Here is a 23445-nt window from a genome sequence, read left to right on the forward strand (position 1 = left end):
TGATGGCTGGAAGCCCGAAAGCCAGAGAGGAAAGGCAATGAACTAGACGACAGTGAAACAAACAAGGGAAGGTCTGGGCAAGGCGGGCCAAGGGCAAGGGCCATGCTGGACTCTGCCTCTTGCCTGTGGGGCTTCTGAGCAGAACCGGCCCTCTCCCGCTGGAAGACCTCCCCGGCTGCTTCCAAAGGCCGCTTTGCAAGCACTCTCGCCTGCTGGCTGCTACTCCCTCCCCGAGGGAGGCCTGCTTTCCACACATCTCCCCATCCATTGCACTCAGCCCTAACCCTAACCCTAACCCACCACCCTCTAGGCCTTGGCAGTGTAGAGACATCCCCTGCCCCCACCTGCCCTCCAAGTAGGCCTCAAAGAGGCCTAGGCCCAGATGAAAGGCCCTAGCAGGGCTGACCCCAGGGATTGCTCCAGGCATGTCTGACAGAGTCCTTGCAGCCTGCCCCTTCATGGAGCAGTACCCCCAGAGGCCAGGAAGGTCTGCGAAAGGCTGGCCAAGGGTAGGGGCCATCTGGGCTCTGCCTCTGGCCTGTGGGGCCTCTGAGCAGAACTGGCCCTCTCCTGCTGGAAGACCTCCCCGGCTGCTCCCAAAGGTCACTTTGCAAGCACTCTTGCAGGCTTGCTGCTGCACCGTTCCCAAGGGAGGCCCGCTTTCCCTGCCTCCCAAAGACTCTGCTCCCAGGGCTGGGAGAAAAGCACTTCAGGGTGGCCCTCTCTCAGGGCCCTTGCCTCTGAGTCTGGGGGCCAGCCAGGGGGCCCACACTCCCAGGCCATATCAGAACCACATGAACACGTCTGTTCCTGCACACTGCACCTTCAGAGAGCTCCAGTGAGCCAGGTCTACCAGAGAGCTCCTTGGCTCCCCCAGCAGCACCGCCTGTGTGTGAAGGGGCAGAGCCGACCTAGGGGCACACTGGGCCTCTTGCTCTCCCTGCTTCCCTGAGGCTGCTGGGCCAAAGAGGTCTTGGCCAACCACGCCCTGGCTTCCCCTTCCCTCTGACCAGGGCCTCTGCCCTCTAGGCCTTTGCAGTGTGGAGACAGCCCCTGCCAGCACCTCCCCTCCAAGTAGGCCTCAAATGAAGCCTAGGCCCATGGTGCCAGGAGCCAGCACAAGAGATCCCACCTATGACAAGGTCATGAGGAGAAGGCCTGATGGGCAAGGCGGATCAGGTTTTCAGGGATTCCAAAAAGCTGCCCCTGGTGCTCACCTTAAAGATGATATCTGTCTTTCTGATGCTTGCTTCAATAGACTCTTCTCTAATTCCTGTGACACAGTATCAGAGGTGTCACAGTCCTTGGTCATTTGTCGACACTACTTCTAACCTAACTAGCTGAGACTGAGCACAAGTCCAAACCATGAATGTGTGAGATGAGCCCCTGCCACTTTGGGGCACTGGATGGGTGGGTACTGAAGGCTGTGGTGGGGTAGGCTGGGGAGTTCACGGCAGCCAAGTCTCTGTGGTCAGCAATACTTGGATATGAGTCCACTCCACTCCAAGGCCCCCTCCTCCATACACTTCTCATCACAGGGGTGTGATCTCTCAGCCAGGTGGACAGATGTATCCTAGAAGCCCCCTCCCCTCACACCACCTACCTACATACCAAATGTGGCATCACGTCTCTCCATTGTGCTAAACCTAAGGATCATTTTAATCATAATAAGAATCAAATGCTTCCTAAGAAGAGGTTACATGATTTAAAAAGAAACAAAACAGGATATTGAAGGTTGCAGCGAGGCCTGTCCAGAAGTCCCCTCTTCCCCTCCAGCCTTGGTCGGGCTTTGACATCCCTATGCAGCCTGGCCGGGCTCTTGTTTTGAACAAGGACATGTTTAAATCATGTGACCTTGTTTGGAGGCAACCAGAAAAAAGTCAAACAGTTCAGGTAGTGAGTGAGGGACCGATACGTGTGAGCGCGGAGTGCGTGGTGCTCACGGATGCACCGGTTGGGTGCTGCGGAGGGCTGAAGAAGGAACACCTACACCGTCCAGTGTGCTACATCTGCTGGGTGGCAAGACCGCCAGCCAGTGTGAAATGTGCAAATAGGGGCCGGCAGATCTGTTCTCAGCATGTTTCTTCCCCTCCAAAGTCCATTACTTTTCACAAAGAAATGTTAACTATCAAACGCGTCCATTAATTGTGCCGCTGAGGGTGAAACCATCCAGTTAGCATATACACTATCATTTGCATATCTCGGACACCCAGTGTTGGTGCCAGCGGCTCTTGTGGGTGGTACAGGACTCTCTTCAGGCCAGTTCGGGTCTGACATGCCTAAAAATGAAAACAGATCATTTGTTCTGTGCTGAAGAACCCAAACTTCATGTCCAGACAGTAAGGCCTTGGCAAAACTCCCTTTGAGGTTCAAACCAAACTTCTGGTTTCTGGGCCAACTGCCTGCAGGGTTTCATGCTCCAGGTTTCCAAAACATGTTTGGGAGAAGGGGGGAATATCACATGTTCTCTTGGTAACTGTAGCTTACCAGAAACTACCAATTTTGACTTTTATAAGCTTCAGACTCTCAAATCTGATCAATCTCTGGTGACCTGTTTAACTCTTTCTGTAAGGCAGCATAATGCAACAGCACCTTGTTGTACTGCCTGGATATACAGTGCTCTAACGTAAAGGAGCCTACTTGTCTTCCATCCCAGCCTACTACGGAGGAGAGGATCTTTCCAAATCAAGGGTGCACGCAGCCCAGTCCCACAGCATTGACGGGACAAATGGCAAGGAACACTAGCCAGCAAGGAATCAATGACCCAGGAGGCATGCGAAAGGAACAACCTTGGCTGAAAAAGGCTTGAGACTCCAAGAGTTCAAAACACTCCATGATGAAGTTAGGAAATAGGAAAAAAATTTCAAGTATTAAAGACAGAAGAAGGAGTTTTGGCAAGAACCATATTTACTGTCCATTGCAAGACCACAGCACCACAGACTACGTTCTTTCAAAAAGCATTTTGCTCCAGCTTTTAGCACTGACTTCATAAGTGACAACTGTCATGACAGTGTGTGATACAAAGGATGTGAAAACAGTACTCTGTGTGTGTCCCTCCCGCCGATGGTGGTCCCCAGCACCAGGTGGCCTCCAAGCCGCCCCCCTCCACTCACCCAGACAGAGCCTGGGGGCTGCTGGCTGTGTTCTCAGTGCAGGCAGGGTAGTTCTGGTTCTGCCTTTCTAGATTAAATGCCTCCCCAGGTCAGGAAAATGTACCCCAGTAGTTAAATTAGAAGTACTATGACTAAATCCCCACCCGGGAAATGACTGAGTCATCATTTTTCAATATCCCCTGAGAGTTCTGCCCCGCCCTCTCCTCTATCATCTTAAGCTGCTGGGCAATGTGATCATCACACATATTTTCACATCCTTTAAAAAAAACATAGTTTTTAAAAAAATGCCTGAATGTAAATGGATGCAAAGTCAGACATTTACAAACAAAAAGGTTCAGAGCAGACTTTGGTTTCATTCAAACCAGAAACACTCTTAAAAAGCATTACAGAGAGTAAGGACAGTGCAGAGAGCAGGAACAACGTGGCTAGAATCTAGTAAATGCATGTGAAATTCTACCATAGAGTTTGTTTTCAATCCACGTGGAGGGGAGGGTGCGAGGGAGGGGAACATTATTACAGTCCCCCAGGGGTGTCTCCTCCTCTGACAGGCCATCATCATACAGCAGTGAGTCAGATGGGGTGGACACGGCCAGGTCCAAGTAGTCCTGGAAGGGAGAGAGAGCTGGTCACTCCTGGAGCAGGCCATTGCTGGACATGCCCACCCCTCCCCACCCCCGCCCTGCCTGATAGCAGAAGCCCCAGCCGAGTCCCACCCCGCACCTATCAACCTCTCGCCAGATCTGAGCCCCTGGCCAGGTCTGTCAGCATGAGTTCCCCCAGCCTCTGGTCCTCATCACAGAAAATCACCTCTTGGAGGCAGAAATGTGTTCCCTCATTGTTCTGGTCCTCTCTCTGCAGCGCTAGGGGCACCAGGCCCAGCACTGGAGAACAGGCCTGTTTATAAAACCTGAGGCTCCGGGATTGCAGTCCCATGATTCATGTGGGAAGGCCAAGACACATTCCCCATCTGCTCCACACTTTCTGGCTTCCCTCCAGGCACTCCTGCCATCTCCAATATCAAGTCAGGACCAAGAAATCTGAGTCATCGGTGTGGGTTTTGCATAAGATGCTGCTAGAGGCTTCAGCTCCCAAGCAGGATGATTTGTGAGGACCGGCTACTTCCACTGCCCTGGTTAAAGGTGTCAAGAATGCTTCCAGTGTGTTTCTGGCTGGTTCTCAGCACTGTTCTAGGAAAGCTGTCTGTAGGCATCAGCTATTACCTCTGTTTAGGGCAAATCATAGGATGTGCCCAAACGATACACCAAGGTTGGGTTTTATTCCAAGGGGCCCAGTCCATGCATCTTGCCTTCCATGTTTGGAGAAATGACAACTTTCAGTAACCGTGTCAATTTAAGGATGAAACCACCAGAGGGCAAGCAAGGTCTGTGTCTATTTTCTTTACTTGCATCCCCAGCATCTAAGGCAGAATACAGGAGGCAGCCCATTGCCCAATCAATATTAGTGAAAACTGTGTTGATTTCCTCTGTCACCTAGAGTTGTAAACTGGAGGCACACAGATATGTTGTTTGGCCCACACTGAGCTTTTGGAAATTGCTATAAAAACTGGGAAACATAAACATCCCTTAAAAAGCCCTGGCATGCTGGCACTCTTATTCCTACAGGTTACATTGTCTATGGTAAGAGGTCCTTCAGAGCCAGCTGGGAGGCTACTATTTGTCACAGTTTCCACTGCTCCCTTCACTTCCCACCCCTAGCCGGACCCTTCATAGAATCTGAATTTAGGACACATTCATTCCAACTTTACTTCCTCAAGTTCCATTATTGAAAATAATTTTGTTTGGCTTTGGCATATCTTCTTCCCACCCCTGTCTGTGGAGGGCTCTTCCTAAGTGTCAAGGTAAAAATCCTGGTTTCTCCCTAATTTCAAGAAGTCCAAGAGGCCTGGATTAAGGATAAAGGTTCGTGCCCGTGCCCCCCCCGCCCCCCGCCGCCCCCAATCTGCCCTGCCCCCTACCAGGAGATGACATGACCATCTCACTCTGCACAGCCGCACTCTGCCTTTGTATTGGGAATTCCATGAACTGGGGTGAGGGAAGTGGCACCAGGGATTGGCCCCGGGTACTCACTCTGCTCTTAACCATCATCTTATCTAGGTCTTTGCTGATGTCGGCAAACACTGGCCTCTTGTCTGGTTCCCGCTTCCAGCACTGCAGCATTAGACTGTACCTGGTGAGACAAACAGGTGGGTGGTGACAATCCAGCAAGGATTGCCCAGTCATAACCACCACACCCAGTACAGTGCACCTGGGCCCCAGAGGCTCTGGTCCAAAATCCCAAAGCTGTTCCTGTGTCACTGACATCCTTCTCTGAGTTGGGCCAGGGTATGATGGGTCAGCAGGGGCTCACAGTGTCTGGCGCTGTGGTCCAGCCATGCTTGTTATGGCAGCTAACGCAGAAATGCCAGTCCTTAAAACTCTTATGAAGGATGAACTGTGTATGAACACAAAAACCTGCCAAGCACACTCTGTCTTGCACCTCCCTCCCTCCCTCCCCTGGGGCTCTGGCAGGGCTGCAGGGGCCACCTTGTGGGTGAGTGCTGGGCCTGTGCCTGCCAGTCTAGGGTGCCCAGGGAGGCAGCACCTACTCACCCTTGCACTCCCACAGCCCTGAGCCAGGCACATGGCAGGTGCATGACAGACTTTGTAGAATGAATGGACCAGTGTGTGTCTAACTATGGACGACCCCCCTCTCATGTGTTCTCAACCTGTTCTCCAAGGATCATCTGATGGAACCACCATTTGATGAGAAGATTCTGGTGCCCTCGAGCTGAAGTCCAGGTGCCATCTGCCTGCTCTTTGCCTGCCTTGGTGTCTCCACTTGGGCGCTCCCCTGTATGTACCCCTGGGGCCATTCTGAATTACCTGCCCCTCCCCAAGCATCCTGGGACAGGTCTCTAGCCTTAGATTGAAGCTGCTCCCTCATCCTTCCACCACCTCTCCTGGGGTCCTGCTCCCCCTCAGCTTGTAAGTCCCCCCAGGAGGCCCACCCAGCCCCCAGTGGAATCTGGGTCCCCAGCATCTGCCATCATGCCCAAGGGTGGTTCTCTGTCATCTGTGCCTTTGTCTTAGCCCGTCGCTTCCAGCTGCCCAGCTCGCCTGGGGCTGGCACCCAGGGCTGCCCAGCAGTGGGAAAGGATGAGTGTGCATGACCCCACCCCTCCAAAACCTGGAGTGTCAGTGTCTGGGGAGGCTGGACCAGAGAAAGCATGCTCACAGCTCCTCGCTGCAGTTGTCTGGCCTCTCCATCCGATAGCCTGTCTTCAGAAGGTTGAAGAGCCGCTCTGGAGGAATCCCAGGGTAGGGGTTGCCGCCCAGGGTCACAATCTCCCACAGCAGGACACCAAAGGACCACCTGCAGAACCAGAGGGCCAATGAGCGACTGCACTGAGTCTGTGGCATCCTCAGCGCCCCAGATATCCTCCCCCTGAGCAGCAACAGGACCCGAGTTCCCTGTACAGAGAGTGGTCCAAGTGCCCACAGTTTCAGCCTAGGCTGACCAGACAGATGGAAGTGGAATGGAGGCGGGACCAGGTGTCTGCCTGCCCTGCCCCAACCCCCTGGCAAGCTGCTGCCCAAGCTCAGCCCCCATATCCAAAAAGGGCAGGTGGCTGACCCCTGAGGTGAAGCTCTGTAGCATCAGAGACGGCATAGGGAATGCAAATGAGCACAGTGAAAAGCAGGTCGAACTGAGGCCACAGGGCACCAGGGCACTCTGCAAAACCCCTTCACCTTTTCTGTGTGCCTGGAAATTTTCATAAGATGTTAAAAGGAAAAAACACTCCAATGGGAAAATATCAACTGTGAGGGAAAATTTACTGTCAAGTGCGGACAAAATCATCACAAAACAGCATTATCACACAAGCCCGTTTACAGTAATAAAGAATGCCTGCATGCCACGGACAACTCTAGGCAAGGCCTGTGAGTGCTGGCCGTAGTTATTTAGGGATGGTGGGGCCCCATTGACTTTTAGTCTCTTCATTATGCTTTCCCCTGCATTTCCAGTTGTTTTACAGTCAACTTGGTAATCAGAACACAGCTGTTAAAACTGTTTAAGAATTGCCTTTTCACAGCCTACCTTATTTAAAACATGCAAGGCTGTTTACAGCAGAACATTTGGAAACAAGTCTGTTGTGGTTTTGAAAACAATTGAGAATGCAGTTGGACTTGGAAGACTGAGTTTTGGTCTTGGAGCAGTTTGGGTACCGGAAACCCATTCAAGGTCACTCCACCCTAAACCTGTCTCTGGGTGGGGACCAGTCTCCAGGGACCTGCTTGAAGCCCGCTCACACTCAGGCTCACAGAGAGGGAACTGTTCAGCTGGGACTGTGTGTCACTGAGATGTCCAAAGAGAGGGCAGGGGAGGTGGGGGAGGCAAGGGGGGCTGCAGCTATGGCTCACATCCTCATGCATTCCACCGTGGCACTCAGAACTACTGCCTGGGCCTTTGCCATTTGCTGTGTGAGTACACAAAGCTCCCCCATCCGCAGCCCCCCAGTTTGGGGAGGTCACTCTGGACGGCTGGAATGGGCTGACAGGGACTCAGGGCAACTCTGTTCCCCAGCGGAGCTGCCCAGACAGGTGCATACATGTAACCTCCACCCCAGGAAGGCAACACCCTGACTCACACATCACTCTGGGTGGTGTAGATATGATCAAAGAGGGACTCAATGGCCATCCACTTGACTGGGATCCGACCCTAAGGAAGGAGTGAAAGAAAGGCATTAACGTTGCTCTGAGATTCTAGGAACTGGTGTGTGTGGGGGACACATCTCAGGCTCTTTCAGCTCTTAGGGAACACTGAGTAATGACTCCAGTGTGTTCCTGGGTAGAGGCCAGCAGCCCAGCCTCACAGGTGCTGGAGTCCTAGCCCCGCCTTCCTAGGCTTGGCTGAGACCCGTGAGGGAGTCAGTCGGCCTGCCCACAGCTATACAAGGTGTGCTGGTCATGCACCACATCGCAAGGAATTGATGCTAAGTGCAAGCCAGGCCCCACTGTAGTCACTTCTCGGGAGATCAGGGGCACTGCACCCTGGGTGCTGCCCAGTGGGTAGGCTGGAAGCACTTCCATCAAGATCTCCCCTGATTTCTGAGGGTGAAGGGGTCTGGGAAGCCAACATCCAGTGTTTCCATCTTGGGAATTTCTGACACAAACGAACACACTAAAGGCCTTTCTAAGAAGCTCTGAGTGAAGAAATCAATGTGAGTGTCTTGAGTCTGATTTTTCCCTCTTATTTTATCCCAGGGCCCTTTTAGCATCCTCTGAAAGACTGTCCTCCACCATGGAGAGGCTGGAGTTCAACCTAACAAATCCTTTCTAATGCAACTTAAGAAATAGCTTTTTGGTACAAATAGATCAGCGGGCTTTCCTGGTGGCTCAGTGGTAAAGAATCCACCTGCAGTGCAGGAGATGCGGGTTTGATCCATGGGTCAGGAAGATACCCTGGAGGAGGAAATGGCAACCCACTCCAGTATTCTTGCCTGGGGAATTCCATAGACAGAGGATCCTGCTGGGCTACAGTCCATGGGTCGCGAAGAGTCAGACACGACTGATCGATTAAACAACAACAAACAGGTCAGCATCAAGGCACAATCAATTTAAAAAAAGGCATTTGCTTTGGATTTTAATGCATTTATTGTACTTCTTTTTTTTTTTTTAAACTACTATTTAGGATTCATACCCTACATGAAGTGTGACTGCTTCGAGGGTGTGTGTTTCTAACAATGCAACCTGCAGGCTGTGCTCTCAGGGGCCGAGCTTGGGCACCTTGTGCTTCCTTGCTGGGTGACACAGGGCCTTCCTGAGGACCAGTGCATCAACAGGAAGTTCCATCCAGCCCCCTCCATGGGGTAGGGAGCACCCCTCTCCACTTCCCCTTCAGCACTTCTAAGACGTGCTGTCACAACAGAAATCCCACAAGAAATCAAATGTCATCCTCACAGCCCCAGGAGCACCTGGGCTTCACTCGCCCCTCAGAGCAAAGCTGAAGTGTATGTCGTGGCTTTCTGTGTTTTTCTTTTTGAGCAGCATCTGTTCTGAATGCCAGCTTAGCTGTGTGTCTTGAGGGGGCCTGTGATCTTCCCTGTCTAGTCTGTCACAGGGAGGCTACTAGAAAGGGGTTGGGAGGATAGCAGCACCAAGAAAGTCAAGACCAATGTCACAGGGAAGGGGACCATACCAGGGAACCAGGTTTCCCAAGAAGGTCCCCGAACCACCTGTTTTAGTGACTTGGAAAAAGCTTCCCAAATCTCTACACTGCAACTCTGGACTTTGTCTCCAGGATCCTCCTGATTGCCTTCCAAACTCACTTAGTCAGCCGTTCCTAGGCCCTTGGACCAGGAGCATACCCTGCTGTAAAGTGGTTCAATCCTTTCTGTAAAGAATGACTAGCAAGCTTGAGTTTAATTCATTTCTTTTCCCCAAGCAAAGGACTAAAGTTACACAGAAAGTAAAACAGTGACCTTCACTCTGCAGCAGTGAGAGGAGCAACTGCAGACAAGAAGATTGTTATTTCTGCAGTGGTGGGTGACCTTTAGAAGTGATAGTGATGAAAAGTGAGAGAAGCTGCAGGAACCCCACTCCCAGCAGGGAGCACCAAAACAGCACGTGTGGCTGTGAGGAAGAGAAGGAACAGGCTCAAGACTGAGTCCTGCTCTGGGTCTCTGGGGACCCAGGACTAGGAAAGAGTTCGGGGATGAGGACTGGAAGTTTGCACTCTAAAAACCCGCTTTATCTTCCTCAGATCAAAATCTGTCCCCACCCTGTGGGCTCCCTGACCATGCCCTCTGCCCTCAGGCCATCACACCCCAGAGCCTGGTACCTCGCTCCTCTTCACGTAGGAATCCTCTTCATAAACATCTCGGGACAGACCAAAATCTGAGATTTTCATCCTGTGGCCTTCGGCTACCAGGACGTTTCTGGCTGCCAAGTCCCGATGGACAAGCTGTGGAAAAGACAACAGCAGGGACCCCTGAACCCCGGGCCAATCGCTGGCGGAGGGGGCGCGGGGCTGGGGCGGCACGCACCTTCATCTCAGCCAGGTACTGCATCCCTTGTGAGATCTGCCAGGCAAAGGAGACAAGGTTGCCCATGGTCAGGGCCTGCTCCTCCAGGTTGTCCAGGTAACTGGAGTTGCGGCTGCCCCCGCTGCCCACGTAGCCAGGTCCCGCCTTGCGGCTCTCTCGGAGGAAGCCCCGCAGGGAGCCGTACTTGGCATACTCCAAGATGAGGAGCAGTGGCCCTAGGGGCAGAGCAGTAGGTACGTGGGCTGGCTGCTTAGGTGACCCTGGGCAGGCAGAAGTTGGGCCAGCACGGGGCAATCGTTTCCAGCAGCCTGAGGACTCAAGCCTCAGCTCACTCTCACATCACTCTGCTCTCCACCTTGCAGCACTATGTTACTTCAGTCATGTCTGACTCTTTGTGACCCTATAGACTGTAGCCTGCCAAGCTCCTCTGTCCATGGGATTTTCCAGGCAAGAAGAGTGGAGTAGGTTGTCATGTCCCCCTCCAAGGGATCTTCCTGACTCAGGGATTGAACCCAAGTCTTTTACATCTCCTGCATTGGCAGGCAGGTTCTTTATCACTAGTGCCACTTGGGAAGCTCCTGCATCTTGCAGGGGCTTTGGATTCCAAAGCCAGCTGCCTGGACAGTTGACCACAACCTCTTTCCTGGGTGTCCAGGGCAAGCAGTCACTCCATTTGAAGCTGCCCTGGGAGATAACCACTGCTGCTCGGATGTCAGGAACTTTCTGTACCCCTGGTCTTGCCACAGTATGGCCTGGGGACAGCTGATGGAGGCAGAGGTTTTGGACTGCCCCTGGCCACCCTCTCCCTGCCCTGCCTGCTCTCAGGCCACAGTCCTCCCCGAGGCCCGGCCCTGAGTGCTACTGGTGCCCCTGCTGCTCTCTCCCTGTCGGCCTCCCATCTCCCTCACACCCCAAATACACATGCACCCACACGCACATGCACACACACACACACACACACACACACAAAGTGGGAGGCCCCCAGGGTGGCAAAGCAGTTTTGGAAGACCAATAGAGCAAAATGCTCTTATGTGAAAAACGATCTGCCATTGCCTTTGCCACCCCAGGCTGGGGTGGGGTTGAGATCACCTGGAGGTTATGGCATATCTAGTAGGTGCCCAGGAGACACTGCTCATCTCTGGACTTCCCTGTCTTAAGGGCTCGGCCTGGGGCAGGGTGCTGACAACCAGGATGTCGCCAGAGACCCCAGGGAACACTCCTGTGGCAGCCCTCATGGTCCACTGACACACAAGTTTCAGGCAAGGGCCAGAGAAACCATGCTTCCAGGAAGAGAGAGGACAGGTGCCAGAGAAGAAAAGGATGGGGATGAGGGAGAATGCAGAATGGAGCAGCCCAGAGCCCCTGGCTTGTGCCCAGCAGCTGCTAGTCCCCGGCTGGTCTTACCATCCTGGCTGCAGGCCCCGTACAGCTTGATGACTTGTGGGTGGTTGAGCTGCTTCAGGAGGTTGAACTCTGATAGCAGGTCCCACAGCTCGCTTGGGGAGGCATTCTCTGAAATGCACAGAAACAAAGCAGGTCACAAAGTCCCTGCTACCACCGTGCTGGGTCACAGGCGCACACGAGGGGTCTACACAGACTTGTCTCCTTCCCAGACATCCTACTCAGGTTCAGACTAAGGCCTGCCAGGACCTCACTGCTTGGAGCTACTCTCAGCCCATGGGAGGGTCAACAGCGGCCTCAATTGCCTACAGGGAGTAAGAACCAGAGGAGCGCACTTCCAAGTGAGCAGAGTCTTTCCATGGAAAGCCTTCTGGGCTGGGCTATGCATGCAAATGGCATTATTTCCCTGCAATCACCATCTCTCAAAGACAGTGGCGTTAACCCTTCGTTAACCCTTCTGGGGAGGTAAAGGGACTCCCTGGTGTCCCCAAACACCTGCCAACCAAGCACTTGGCAAAGGGGGGTGAGGCCCTGGAGAAAGGTGAAGGCCATGAGACTTCACGGAAGTCGTCTTGCCATGCTGAGTGTGTGTTTTCCAAGGGCAGAGACAGTTGTGCTCAGGAGCTTGGGTGTGGAGGTCTCCTGGCCAACTGTCCTCCTGGGTCATGGCCCCACATCCCACTGCCCAGTTGTGCCACTGCCTCTGGCTGTAGACTTGTCTGGAAATGAGAAGACAGCTGCAAGATGGGGCATTGGAACCCTTTGGACCACACATGAGTGACCCAGGGCCAGTCTCACTGTGCCCTCTTAGGGCCTGGGGTCTCATAGACAAGGGGCAACCCTAGTCTGAGGGCCTGGGTAAGTACACAAAAGTACCCGGCACTGCATGGCTCCCCGACTGCTGAACATCAGAGTGCATCAGCCTAAAATGTGCCCATCACATGGCCACTGGGCCCTCAGTTGGTCAAGCTGAGGCAGAACTCAGCCATGGCAGAGGACTGTCTACCCAGTCCCTGCTGAGAAGCAGCAGTGAGGATACCCAGCATGTGCTAAGACTGGGGCAGTGCTGGCCCACTAAGGGCTGGGGGGGATGGGGACTGGGAAAGGCAGGGACCTGGGGGACAGGGGCCAGCCCTTACAGGTGGTCTCTTCACCAGGACCTCAGTGGACGCTTGGCGAAAGAAATTAATGGGGCAGAGGTGGGGAGAGCTGTCGGTTTTGAACTTAAGGGCTTTTAATTTAAACTCGGATCTTTACCCAACATTGATACACAAGCAACATGGCTCTGAAAGCTTTCAAGGGAGGAATGTCTTACCCTGCTTCTCCAGGGACTACACCAGCCCACATCATCCATGGTGGAGGTCCCTAGACTGCAGCCACTCAAGAAGAGCAGGGGAGGCGTATTGGTTCTTCAGGAGGCAGCAGGCTGATTGCCAGAGTCCTGGCTGTCATAAGGGCTTCATCCACCCACTGGGGCCCCCGCTGGTGTGAGTGGCAGAGCCCCCTGTGTACTGCCTGGGCACGTACCTTTCAGCATCTTCACAGCCACAGTCGTGTACCCTGCTTTGCCTTTCAGCCGAAAGGCTGTGGCCTTGACCACTTTTCCAAATTCACCTTCTCCCAGAGTTTTTCCAAGCACCAAGTTCTTCCGTGGGAATTCCCACTTGGGATCCTCCTACATTGGGTTTGAAGGAAAAAGAGAGGGAAGAGAGATGGCGAAGGTAAGAAGAAAGGAAGAAGGCAAGAGCCGGCGGACAAGCTCCGTGTGCAGACGGCCGACTGTCACCTGAAGTGACAGGTGACAGTCACCATGTCCAAGGGCAAGACCCCACAGTCAGGCCCTGAGGTGCCATGACAAGATGCGTCCCCCCACAGGAAGGCAGGTGTTGCCAGAGACTGGCTGGACTCCGTATGCTCATACCCTCACTGGCCTCCATCTACTGTAGATGCCCTGGGCCACCTCAGGCCCAGGGCCTGGTATCTCCAGTGAGGGAGTCAGGGTTTACTCAGCACCCACAGGTGCTCACAGGGGGACCACAGCCTCTTCCCTGGGACTCAGGCCCAAGCCTCATGGCACCACCTCTGTTTTGGACACCAGGCACTGACAGTGGCCCAGGCTCCAGGACTTCCAAGAGAACTCAAGTGGCAGCTGTGGCCCCAGTTGCCTATCAGCCCTGCACTCCCAGCTACAGGAGGGGGTGTCAAGAACACCTTCCTGGTGTGGCAGCCTCTAGAAAGTTACCACTGTGCCCCTCAGGTACCCCCCCATCCCTCCCTGACAATGTGTGGAAGAGTCTGCTCCTCCCACAGCCCAGCCACTGGCCAGAACTTGCACACACCGGCCTTCCCAACACACCATGCCCACTGAAGACCCCTCTGGGGTGGGGTCTTCCCAGACCCCAAGACTGGCTCGAAGACCTGAACTCTGGGGATGCTGAAGCCTGTCTGGAACCTGCCTTCCCGTCAGCACTGGATGCCCAGGTCCCCAAGTCTTGCTGTGGCTGGGTGTGGGCATGGCTCCAGGGGCTGCTTATGATGTGCCTGGCAGGCTCGCCTAACCCACAGACACACACTGGTGACCCACTGCCCCCCCCACCCAGGGACCAGAACCCTGTGTTCTTACGTCTGGGAGCAGAGGCAGGCTCCTCTAAGCACCACGGCCAGGGGCGCCTTCCAGCCAGCTCCCCAGGTGTCCTGGTGTCTCAGCTTCCCCAATAACCCATGTTGTTTGTTCTTTAAGTTGCAAAAGAGGCAGTCGTGTCTGACTCCCATGGACTGTAGCCAGGCTCCTCTGTCCATGAGATTCTCCAGTCAAGAATACTGGAGTGGGTTGCCATTTCCTCCTCTACCAAGAATCCATAGTCAGGCTCAAAGGTGACAACAGAGTCACCACCACCCTGGTGTCCACACTGCACTGGATAACAGCTGACTGCACATAAAGACTGGGCTAAGAGGGGATATCTCTCATTTGTTTCTCTTTAAAAGTGCTAAAACCCCAAAGTGTCCTCCCCACTTTATGTAAGACAGAACTAAGGCCAAAGGGTCAAATAATGTGTCTAAGACCTCAGAGCTGGTCAGTGTGGTCCTGGGCCTCCGGTCCAGCTCTGGCTTCTCTGCACTCTGGGCTAGAGGCTGAAAGTGGTCCGTGGCCCCCCCCACAGAAGAACCTCTCTCATTGTGTGTCTCAGCACAAACCGCCAGGGCATATAAGGGAATCAAATGGCTCGTCCCTGGGCCACGAGGGCCATTCCCAGATGTGGTGGCCACAGGGGCCTCCTTCCTGACTTTGCTGGTTCCAAACACTCAGCAGGTGGGAGGTCTCCAGCCCCCAGTCCCCATAGTATTTCAGTCTCCTCAGCAAAAACACTGGAGGGCAGACAGGCGGAGGAGCAGCCTGGCTGGGCAGGAGGTGGTGTCTGAGCCTCCCACACTAACTGCTGGCCCAGACCATGCCATGGAGGAGGAGGCTTGGGCTGATTCTCCCCTCTTGGCAGGCCAGTCACAGAGTCCTGGGGCCAGGCTCCCCTGATGGTGCCTGAGAGGCCTCTCAGCAACCCCACTCTCCAAGCCACAGGCAGAATCCCCTCCTGGCTGCGGCCAGGCCCCCCACCTGCCAGTCTCTCTCGCCTGGATGGGGACAGTGTTTCATCATGGGGCTCCTACCCAACAGACTCCCCAACAGAGCGACCTGTGGAAATGAAGGCAGAACATCAGCCTCCAGCCCTAGGGTGGTCCTACCTTCTGAGAATAAAACCCACACACTCCTCCTCAGGGCCTCCCCCAAGGCTGCATCCTCCAGCACTTGGGGCCTCCGTAGGAGATATCTTAGGCGGGTACAGCATGGCCTGCCCTCTCCTTGGAGCCTAATGGCCCAGATCTCAGTCATTTAAATCCGCACCCATCCTTTTCCACACTGATTCACGCTCTCTGCCCCACCCCTGCCTTCTGCCCTCCCTGAAAGACATCTCGGTGGAGGTTAGAAGACAGCTGGAAGCTCACGAGGTGCTCCTGGCAGGCAAGGATGCAACAACCCCAAGGGCCCTGCCCCTTCTGTCCCCCCCTCCTTCCCCAGCTGCCCTAGACCAGAGGCTACCCACAGGGCTACCTGGAAGGGCTGCCTCCCTGGCCCTGCTGCCACATGGAGAACCTCACCGGGATCTTGAAGGTGTCCACTAAGACCTGGTTCTCCATGGAGTCCAGAGAGGGCCGGCAGGCACCAGATGAGGAGTAGCTGACCGGGAAAGCTTGGGCGGGTCGACGGAAGGTCATCTCAGCCGAGGCAATGGGCGGCTTGTGGGCATTCTTGCGGTAGTGGTGGATGCAGAAGGTGGACAGCAGCACAGACAGCATGAAATTAAAAGAATGCTTGCTACTGCTGCTGCTAAGTCACTTCAGTCATGTCTGACTCTGTGCGACCCCACAGGTGGCAGCCCACCTGGCTCCCCCATCCCTGGGATTCTCCAGGCAAGAACACTGGAGTGGGTTGCCATTTCCTTCTCCACTGCAGGAAGGTGAAAAGTGAAGAGTGAAGTTGGTCAGTCGTGTCCGACTCTTAGCGACCCCATGGACTGCAACCTGCCAGGCTAGTCTCTCCATGGGATTTTCCAGGCAAGAGTACTGGAGTGGGTTGGCATTGCCCTCTCCGAAAAGATGCTTTACGGCTTGTGCCTTAGCCAGACTACTTTGGGTTAGAGGGCGTTTTTGAGGAGATCGAGTGGGGAGCAAATCAGAAGGCTGTTGTAGGTGTCCTGGTATACGATCTCAGGACCGGAACAAGGATGGCCGTGGGGATGGAGAGAAGGAGCTGCAACGGAGAAAGATTTTAGTGGATATGACTTCACAGCTCAGTAGTTCATTACAGACAGGGGAAATATGAGCAAGAGGCAAAGAATGACGGCAGGCTTCTAGTCTAAGGAACTGACGGCAAAGCCTGGAACCCATACTTGCGTGGTTGAGATTCAATCAATGAGTAACTTGTGCTCAAGCAACTTTCTCCAAGGGGAGTAATTCCACCATTAAACTGTAGAAATACTGTTCCTGGGCCCTCATACGTGCAAGTCCCTGAGCACTTGGCATTTCATGAGAATGACGATCGCTCTTTATCTGGTCATCCAGGAAGGCTGTGGGTTTAGGAGCGAGGATGGGCGTGTTTTAAGTAGAGGGTGTTGAGAGCCTTGCAGGATCTTGGGCAGTCAAATAGCTTCCTGAGCACTGACATTTCTTTCTTAATTTTTAAATTTACAATTCATCCAAATCTTGCAGTCCAAAACAAACAAACAAACCAACAAACAAAAAATGTGAAAACATCACAGAAAAATAATATCTGAAAATATCTGATCGCCCTGTGATTCGTAGGGGATAAGCCTAAACTGCCCTTGAAATTGAGGGACTAGTGAATATTGGCCCTCAGATCTCATCATAATCAACGATGAGCAACTTTTTAAGAATTGCCAGAAGTATTTTCAAGTTCGCTGACTTCTCCTGAAGTCAAGATTGCTAGCTGTGATGATTTAAAAATCACTAATTGGCTTTTCATGAAGATGGCGCCGAAGGCGAAGAAGGAAGCCCCTGCCCCTCCTAAAGCTGAAGCCAAAGCAAAGGCTTTGAAGGCCAAGAAAGCAGTGTTGAAAGGTGTCCACAGCCACAAGAAAAAGAAGATCCGGACGTCACCCACCTTCCGGCGGCCCAAAACACTGCGGCTCAGGAGGCAGCCCAAATATCCTCGGAAGAGCGCCCCCAGGAGAAACAAACTTGACCACTATGCCATCATCAAATTCCCCCTCACCACTGAGTCAGCCATGAAGAAAATAGAAGACAACAACACACTGGTATTCATTGTGGATGTCAAGGCCAACAAGCACCAAATTAAACAGGCTGTGAAGAAGCTCTATGACATTGACGTGGCTAAGGTCAATACTCTGATCAGGCCTGATGGAGAGAAGAAGGCATATGTTCGACTGGCTCCTGACTATGATGCTTTGGATGTTGCCAACAAAATTGGGATCATCTAAACTGAGTCCAGCTGGCTAATTCCAAATATAAGTTTTCTCTATGTAAAAAAAAAAATAAATAAAAAAAAAATAAAAATCACTAATTGATAAACACCAATACAATTAATTAACATCCACATAGCCAATGTCTGCGGAGCCAGGCATAACAGAGTCTAAATTAATCAGATGGGATTCCTATTTTGCAGTGCAGTTGATGAGACAAGTTACACAAGATAGGAGATAATATAAGTCAAAAGTGAAGCTATATGAGCAGTGCTTTGGGGAATAAACACTGATATGTAAATCGTCACTTCTGTGAAGGATTATTTCATAGATCCAGCCTATGATTTCCTAATCTGTTCATAGACGTCAGTGTTTAAGTAAGGGACTTTACTCCAGATGGAGCAAAGTGTGAATTTTCCAGATCCGTCAAATTGAATCCTTCAAGAAACAAATAATTTTTTGAGTCAACTTCTCTTAGAGATCTCTGAAAATTGAATTCTACATTACAAACACTTCCAACATTTCTGCCTGGAAAAATCAGAGTAGATGGAGCTGTGGTAGCCATTAGGAATATTCATAAGTATCCAGCCCATGGAGGACTGCACTTCCCCACTCCCTTGGAAAGGAAGTGTGATCACTGACTATCTTTGGCCGGCGAAATGTGCATCTAAGTGTCTCTGTCACTTCTGTTAGACGCTTCAAGGGTCAGCGTGTAAGCCACACATTCCCCTCCTGGCCACTGTACTTATTATGCAAAATGTCTGTGCAAATAAAGCCTCCCTCAGACTGGCTCTCTGAGACAGGAAAGGGCAGAGGCCCCTGCTGACCCACACTGACCAAGTAGCATGAGCTAAAAGTTAGCTTTAATTGTTTTAAGCTCAGAGTGTTGGGGGTGGGGTGGATTCATTCCTGAAGGGATACCTAGCCTGCATTATATTGGAATTCTATCTAACCATTAACGGACAGAGCAAGGTCATTAACATCATGGCGTTGTTTGAAAGTGGACACTTCACATTAAAATCTAGATTTCTGGCGCCTGTTGGCAAAAACCCTGACATGTTTGTACATGGTTGATCCCTTGAGCACATCAACAAGCGGGTATATATTCTCCAGCTCATGACAGCCCTCGTGACTCACTATGACCATACCTGAGCAGTCTTCCTCCCTGAGGCGGGGTGTAGATATTTGACTTTCATCCTCTATCCTAAACGGTCTAAGCATCATACACGTACTGTGCTGACTGTGGTCCACTAGATTGCATCTCATTTCCAGTTACAAACTTCAGTGACACTTGTAGCAACACAAAAAAGTACAAATATCCTCAATACAGCACAACGAAATCTCTTAAGAAAAGAGATTTTGGAATTCAGTTTCCTAGGTTCAAATACCGGCTCTACCATTTTCTATCTGTATCTGGATGGCCTTGCCAGAAGAGCACTCAGCTTTCAGCAAGGTACCACCTGCCCCAAACATCCACTTGTCCAGCAGACTAACAAAAACATGTTAGGAAGCACACATTCTTCCTTATTTATTTATTTATTTATTTATTTATTTTTTACCTTTTGGATCCTAGCTCGCCAACCAAGGACGAAACCTGCGCCCCGCCAGCTGCATTGGAAGCATGGAGTCTTAACCCCTGAACTGCCCGCGAAGTCCGAGGAAGCACACATTCTAGAGGGACTAATTCAGCATTGAAAACAACCTTTATCCTGTGCTCCTGCTCAGTCGCTCAGTCGTGTCCAACTCTTTGTGACCCCCATGGACTGTAACCCACAAAGTTCCTCTGTCCATGGCATTTCACAGGCAAAAATACTGGAGTGGATTGCCAAGTCCTACTCCAGGGGATCTTCCCAAGCCAGGGATCGAACCTGGGTCTCCCGCACTGCAGGCAGACGCTTTCCCATCTGAGCCACCAGGGAAGCCCCTCGCTAGGTACCTGGAGAGGGGGCGGCGGGCGAGGCGCAAGGCACGCCCTGCGGGCCACCGGCCGGATTTCGACCACCACCACCGCCGCCGCGTCCCCGCCCGCGGGCCTCGACCCTGCCGGGCCCGTGACGCATGGGGGCCCCCAGTGCGCCGGTCGACCGCCGCCCGGAGGTCCCCGCCGACGCCAAAAGACCACCCCCACATCCCGCCGAAACGGGCAGAGCCCTCCCCCACCACCTCCTACACCGGTACGGCCGCCCCCCAGGGACCCCGTCCTCTCCCCTCAACCACCGGGGCCCCCTACCCGCGCCCGCGGCCCAGGCACCCTCCTCCCTCCACCACCAAGGGCAGAGAGGACGGGAAGCGTGGCGCCAAGCGGGCAGGGACACGACAGAGGTGACAGGGCGAGAGACAAGACAGCCGCGCGAGGCGTGGGGAGGGGTGGCCGGGAGCAAGCCCGGAGGCTCGGAGGGCGTGAGGAGGCGTCTGGCGACCGCGCGGCAGGCCCAGAGCAGCGGACGACGACCGGCTGAGGCAAACAGGTCCAGGGCCAGCGGCGGGACGCGTCGGGCAGGCAAGCGGCCCAGCGACGGGGAGCCGCCAGCCGTCACGCCGCACAGCCCGCAAGACGCGACCGGAGGATCCGCGCTGTGCGGTCTGCGGCTGGGGGGAAGGCAGCCATGGCCGGTGCCGCGGGCAAGGCGCCTGCGGTGGGGTGGGGGCGCGCTGAGCACATCCCACCACCCCCCCCCACCCCCCCCACCCCAACCCAACCCTCGGACCCAACCTCGAGGGAACTTGGCGGGGAGGTCGGGCGGAAGAGGGACACCGGAGACGCCGCCACCGGGCGCGGGGCAAGGGTGGCGGGGGCGCCCGGCCGAGGATGGAGGGGCGGGCGGGAAGGCGGAGGAGAGCCGTCTTTCCCACCCGACCCGCACTCTCCACGCCGCCCCCCGCCCCCCGCCCCCCGCCACAGTCTCCCGCGGGGCCCCTCCTCCCAGACGGCTTTCCCTCCCTTACCTTCCAATCCAGCCACATTAATGATCCTTCCCCAGGTTCAACTATGGAAAATTTGTCAGCTGATCTGTCTATAATCCAGGGATAAAACTATGACTACAGAAAGGAACGACGACCTGACCTAGGATGGCCATGATGTTCTATAGAACCAGAGAAAACTGGTTAAAATAAAAATTAAAAAAAAAAAACAAACAAACTTTTTTTCTTGGAAACTGTAAAGCTGGTTCTTTTGCATATCAATTAAAAACAGAGCTTGTTACAAAGGCCTGCCTAGGGCAAAGCTTGAAGTTAACCATTTCCTTAGAAAACAATGCCCACTTTGCCTGAGACCTCAGCCTTGGGCAAATGAGAACTTCAACACCCCCGTCCCCCCAAAAAATGGGGAGTCAAAGAGATATTTTCAATCTTAGGCGGAAAACTAGAAGATCTCTGTGTGGATTTCTGTATGTCTCAGTGTGAGTCTTCTGTTTTTTGATAATATTGCTGAAGCTGTGAGTGAGTTCTTATTTAAATAATCTAAAGAAAAGGAAGCCCTCAAGAAATGCAAAGAAATACTCTAATATTTCTAAATACAAGGGGAAAAAAGCTCTAAATACAAGAAAAAAATGGACCTAAATGAATTTTGGATTCATGTGAATTGGGAACTAGTCAATAGTAAATATCTAGTATTTTATTTTTTTCACTACTCTAATATAGACATGTTTAAGAGTCATTAACATTAAGCATAAACTTTTCACAGTGCCTAGGTTTACTATAACTTAAATATTGCTATATTGTTATCTCTCTCACAGACTGGTCAACAAAGAAAGTACCTCTAAAAACAAACCAAAAACAAAAAAAAAAAATAGAAATGCGATATGAGCTTTTAGGTAAGCTATTAAAAATAATTATACTTTAAAATATCTGTCTATAGTAGTCTCGATTGAAGGCAGAGGAGAAGGGGACAACAGAGGATAAGATGGTTGGATGGCATCGCTGACTCGATGGACAGGAGGTTGAGCAAGCCCCGGGAGTTGGTGATGGACAGGGAAGCCTGGCAGCCTGCAGTCCATGGGGTCGCAAAGAGTCAGACGCAACTGAACTGAGCTGAATTTACAATAGTTTCTCCAGATCTTGGCTACCTGAATGTCTATGGTTGTGCTAAACTAAGTGATGACAGTGTATTGAATAGCTAGGTCATTTCATAAATTAAGGTTCTGAAACATTCACCACTTGACAGGGCCTTCGTCTTACCCAGAAACTAAAGAGATTTTGACTATCCATGAATAGTGTCTGGTGCCATGCTGAGATGTGCAGTGTAAGAAAGCTTTTTTTTTTTTTTTTTTTTACATAGTATCACTGATAAGTATGTTCACCAATCTGTAAAATGCCAATATCAGTTCTCGGTTGCTTAAGGAAAAATGTATGACTTGTAATTAAAGAAGGTACGAGGAATGAAATCGCATTTGACGAAGGAAAAAGAAGTAGTTCTGACTTACAGGTGGCAGTTTCAGGATGGGGGAAGCAAAGGAATGGGTACAGAATGGGATAAGGAGGTTTTATGGAAAGTGGAACCCCAGAAAAGAGTTTTGTGCCTAGTACAAGGTTTCTTGAGATGTTGAACTGCCTTTGCTAGTGGATTTTAAGTTTCTTTACCTCTTAAATGATCCGTCCTAGGTTTACCTTGAAATCTTTTGTTAACTTTGGCTAAGTGGATAAGTATTCTTTCACAGCCTACCTGACTGTCATAAACCCTTTTGATATTTGTGAACAAACATTCCTAAATAACTGACTTCTAGCTAACTTTGGGATGCTTCAGAGGGCCCCTGAGACCTCCCAAAGAGAGATATTTATTAAACAACCTGAGTTCATTTGGCATGTTAAACTACATGGCAAGTGTTGTTCAGAAGGAGTGATTGAATCTTCTCAAGTTATATTGTATGGTTGATGCTACTAATATAGATATCCTAGAAGTTATGTGACATTCATGAAAATCTGATATGTTCTGATAAAATGCTGTCAGTTATCATTTGAGTTATCATATTAAAGTGTTTCAAATCACAGCAATGACCAGATTTACTTTGTCAACTTCAATGTAATCAGATTTTCAACATGTCTTCTGTGGTTTCACACTAAAAAAAAAAAAAAAATACTGCTACTTCAAGATATACGGAAAAGACTTTTCTAAGCTTACCCATAAACAATTTCTTTGTTTGTTTGTTATCTGGTAAGCTGGTACCAGATTGGAATTTAGTCTCCTCTCTAGGTTAAGAGAACACACTTTTCTTAGAATGCAGCTTTCAATCACAGATTATTAATTTCTTTACCTTTCAGTGATTTATCTTTGTTTTTATATTTTTTTTTTTACTTCGGTAAAGTAAATAACCATTGTTTAAGATTATGGTACATGTAGGATGGACCAAGCTTTCCCCACTCCTACAAATTCTCTCAACCCCTCATATTCTTCTGATGGGACCAAGGTCTCACTTCCCTCCAGAGGGACAATCCAAGCTTTTTTATCAGCTGATCTGCCCCTGATATCACAGTCAATTTGAGTACTGTTTGGTCTATAATTTAGGCATGCAACTATGACTACCTAAAGGAAAGATGACTTTTTGACGCAGGGTGGCCATGATAGTCCTTGGACTTCAGAGAAAATTGGTTAAAATGAAACTTTTCTTTCCCCCCCTTGGAAACTGCAAAGCTGGTTCTTTTAGCATATGCAATTGAAAACATCTAGGTTGTTAGGTCAGTTTTCATTCCAGTCCCACAGAAAGGCAATGACAAAGAATGTTCAAACTGCTGCACAGTTGCACTCATCTCACACACTAGTAAAGTAATGCTCAAAATTCTCCAAGCCAGGCTTCAACAATACATGTGCTGTGAGCTTCCAGATGTTCAAGCTGGATTTAGAAAAGGCAGAGGAACCAGAGATCAAATTGCCAACATCCACTGGATCAAGGAAAAAGCAAGA

The 23445-nt window shown here is 51.5% G+C and overlaps 3 protein-coding genes and 1 non-coding gene across 4 annotated transcripts; 2 read left to right on the forward strand and 2 right to left on the reverse strand.

Moving 5' to 3' along the window:
- Positions 1 to 3446: 3446 nt before the first annotated feature.
- Positions 3447 to 15909, reverse strand: LOC122453346 (proto-oncogene tyrosine-protein kinase receptor Ret-like; the record flags this gene model as incomplete). Its single annotated transcript, XM_043487335.1, has 9 exons — positions 3447 to 3718; positions 5201 to 5300; positions 6348 to 6485; positions 7759 to 7829; positions 9951 to 10073; positions 10156 to 10370; positions 11560 to 11667; positions 13084 to 13231; positions 15709 to 15909. Coding segments are annotated over 9 exons (1284 nt in total), but the record flags the coding sequence as incomplete, so codon positions are not given.
- A 1176-nt stretch (positions 15910 to 17085) lies between these two features.
- LOC122453013 (60S ribosomal protein L23a-like) lies at positions 17086 to 17593 on the forward strand. Its single transcript, XM_043486812.1, has one exon. The coding sequence runs from the start codon at positions 17091 to 17093 to the stop codon at positions 17565 to 17567; it is 477 nt and encodes a 158-aa protein (XP_043342747.1). The 5' UTR covers positions 17086 to 17090; the 3' UTR covers positions 17568 to 17593.
- Positions 17594 to 19396: 1803 nt separating this feature from the next.
- TRNAC-GCA lies at positions 19397 to 19468 on the reverse strand. The gene has a single exon. It is a non-coding gene; the product is annotated as a tRNA-Cys (tRNA).
- Positions 19469 to 19607: 139 nt separating this feature from the next.
- Positions 19608 to 20516, forward strand: LOC122452978 (formin-like protein 5). Its single transcript, XM_043486771.1, has one exon. The coding sequence runs from the start codon at positions 19608 to 19610 to the stop codon at positions 20514 to 20516; it is 909 nt and encodes a 302-aa protein (XP_043342706.1).
- Positions 20517 to 23445: the final 2929 nt, after the last annotated feature.

Source organism: Cervus canadensis, chromosome 14, assembly GCF_019320065.1.
Source record: "Cervus canadensis isolate Bull #8, Minnesota chromosome 14, ASM1932006v1, whole genome shotgun sequence".
NCBI lineage: Eukaryota > Metazoa > Chordata > Mammalia > Artiodactyla > Cervidae > Cervus > Cervus canadensis.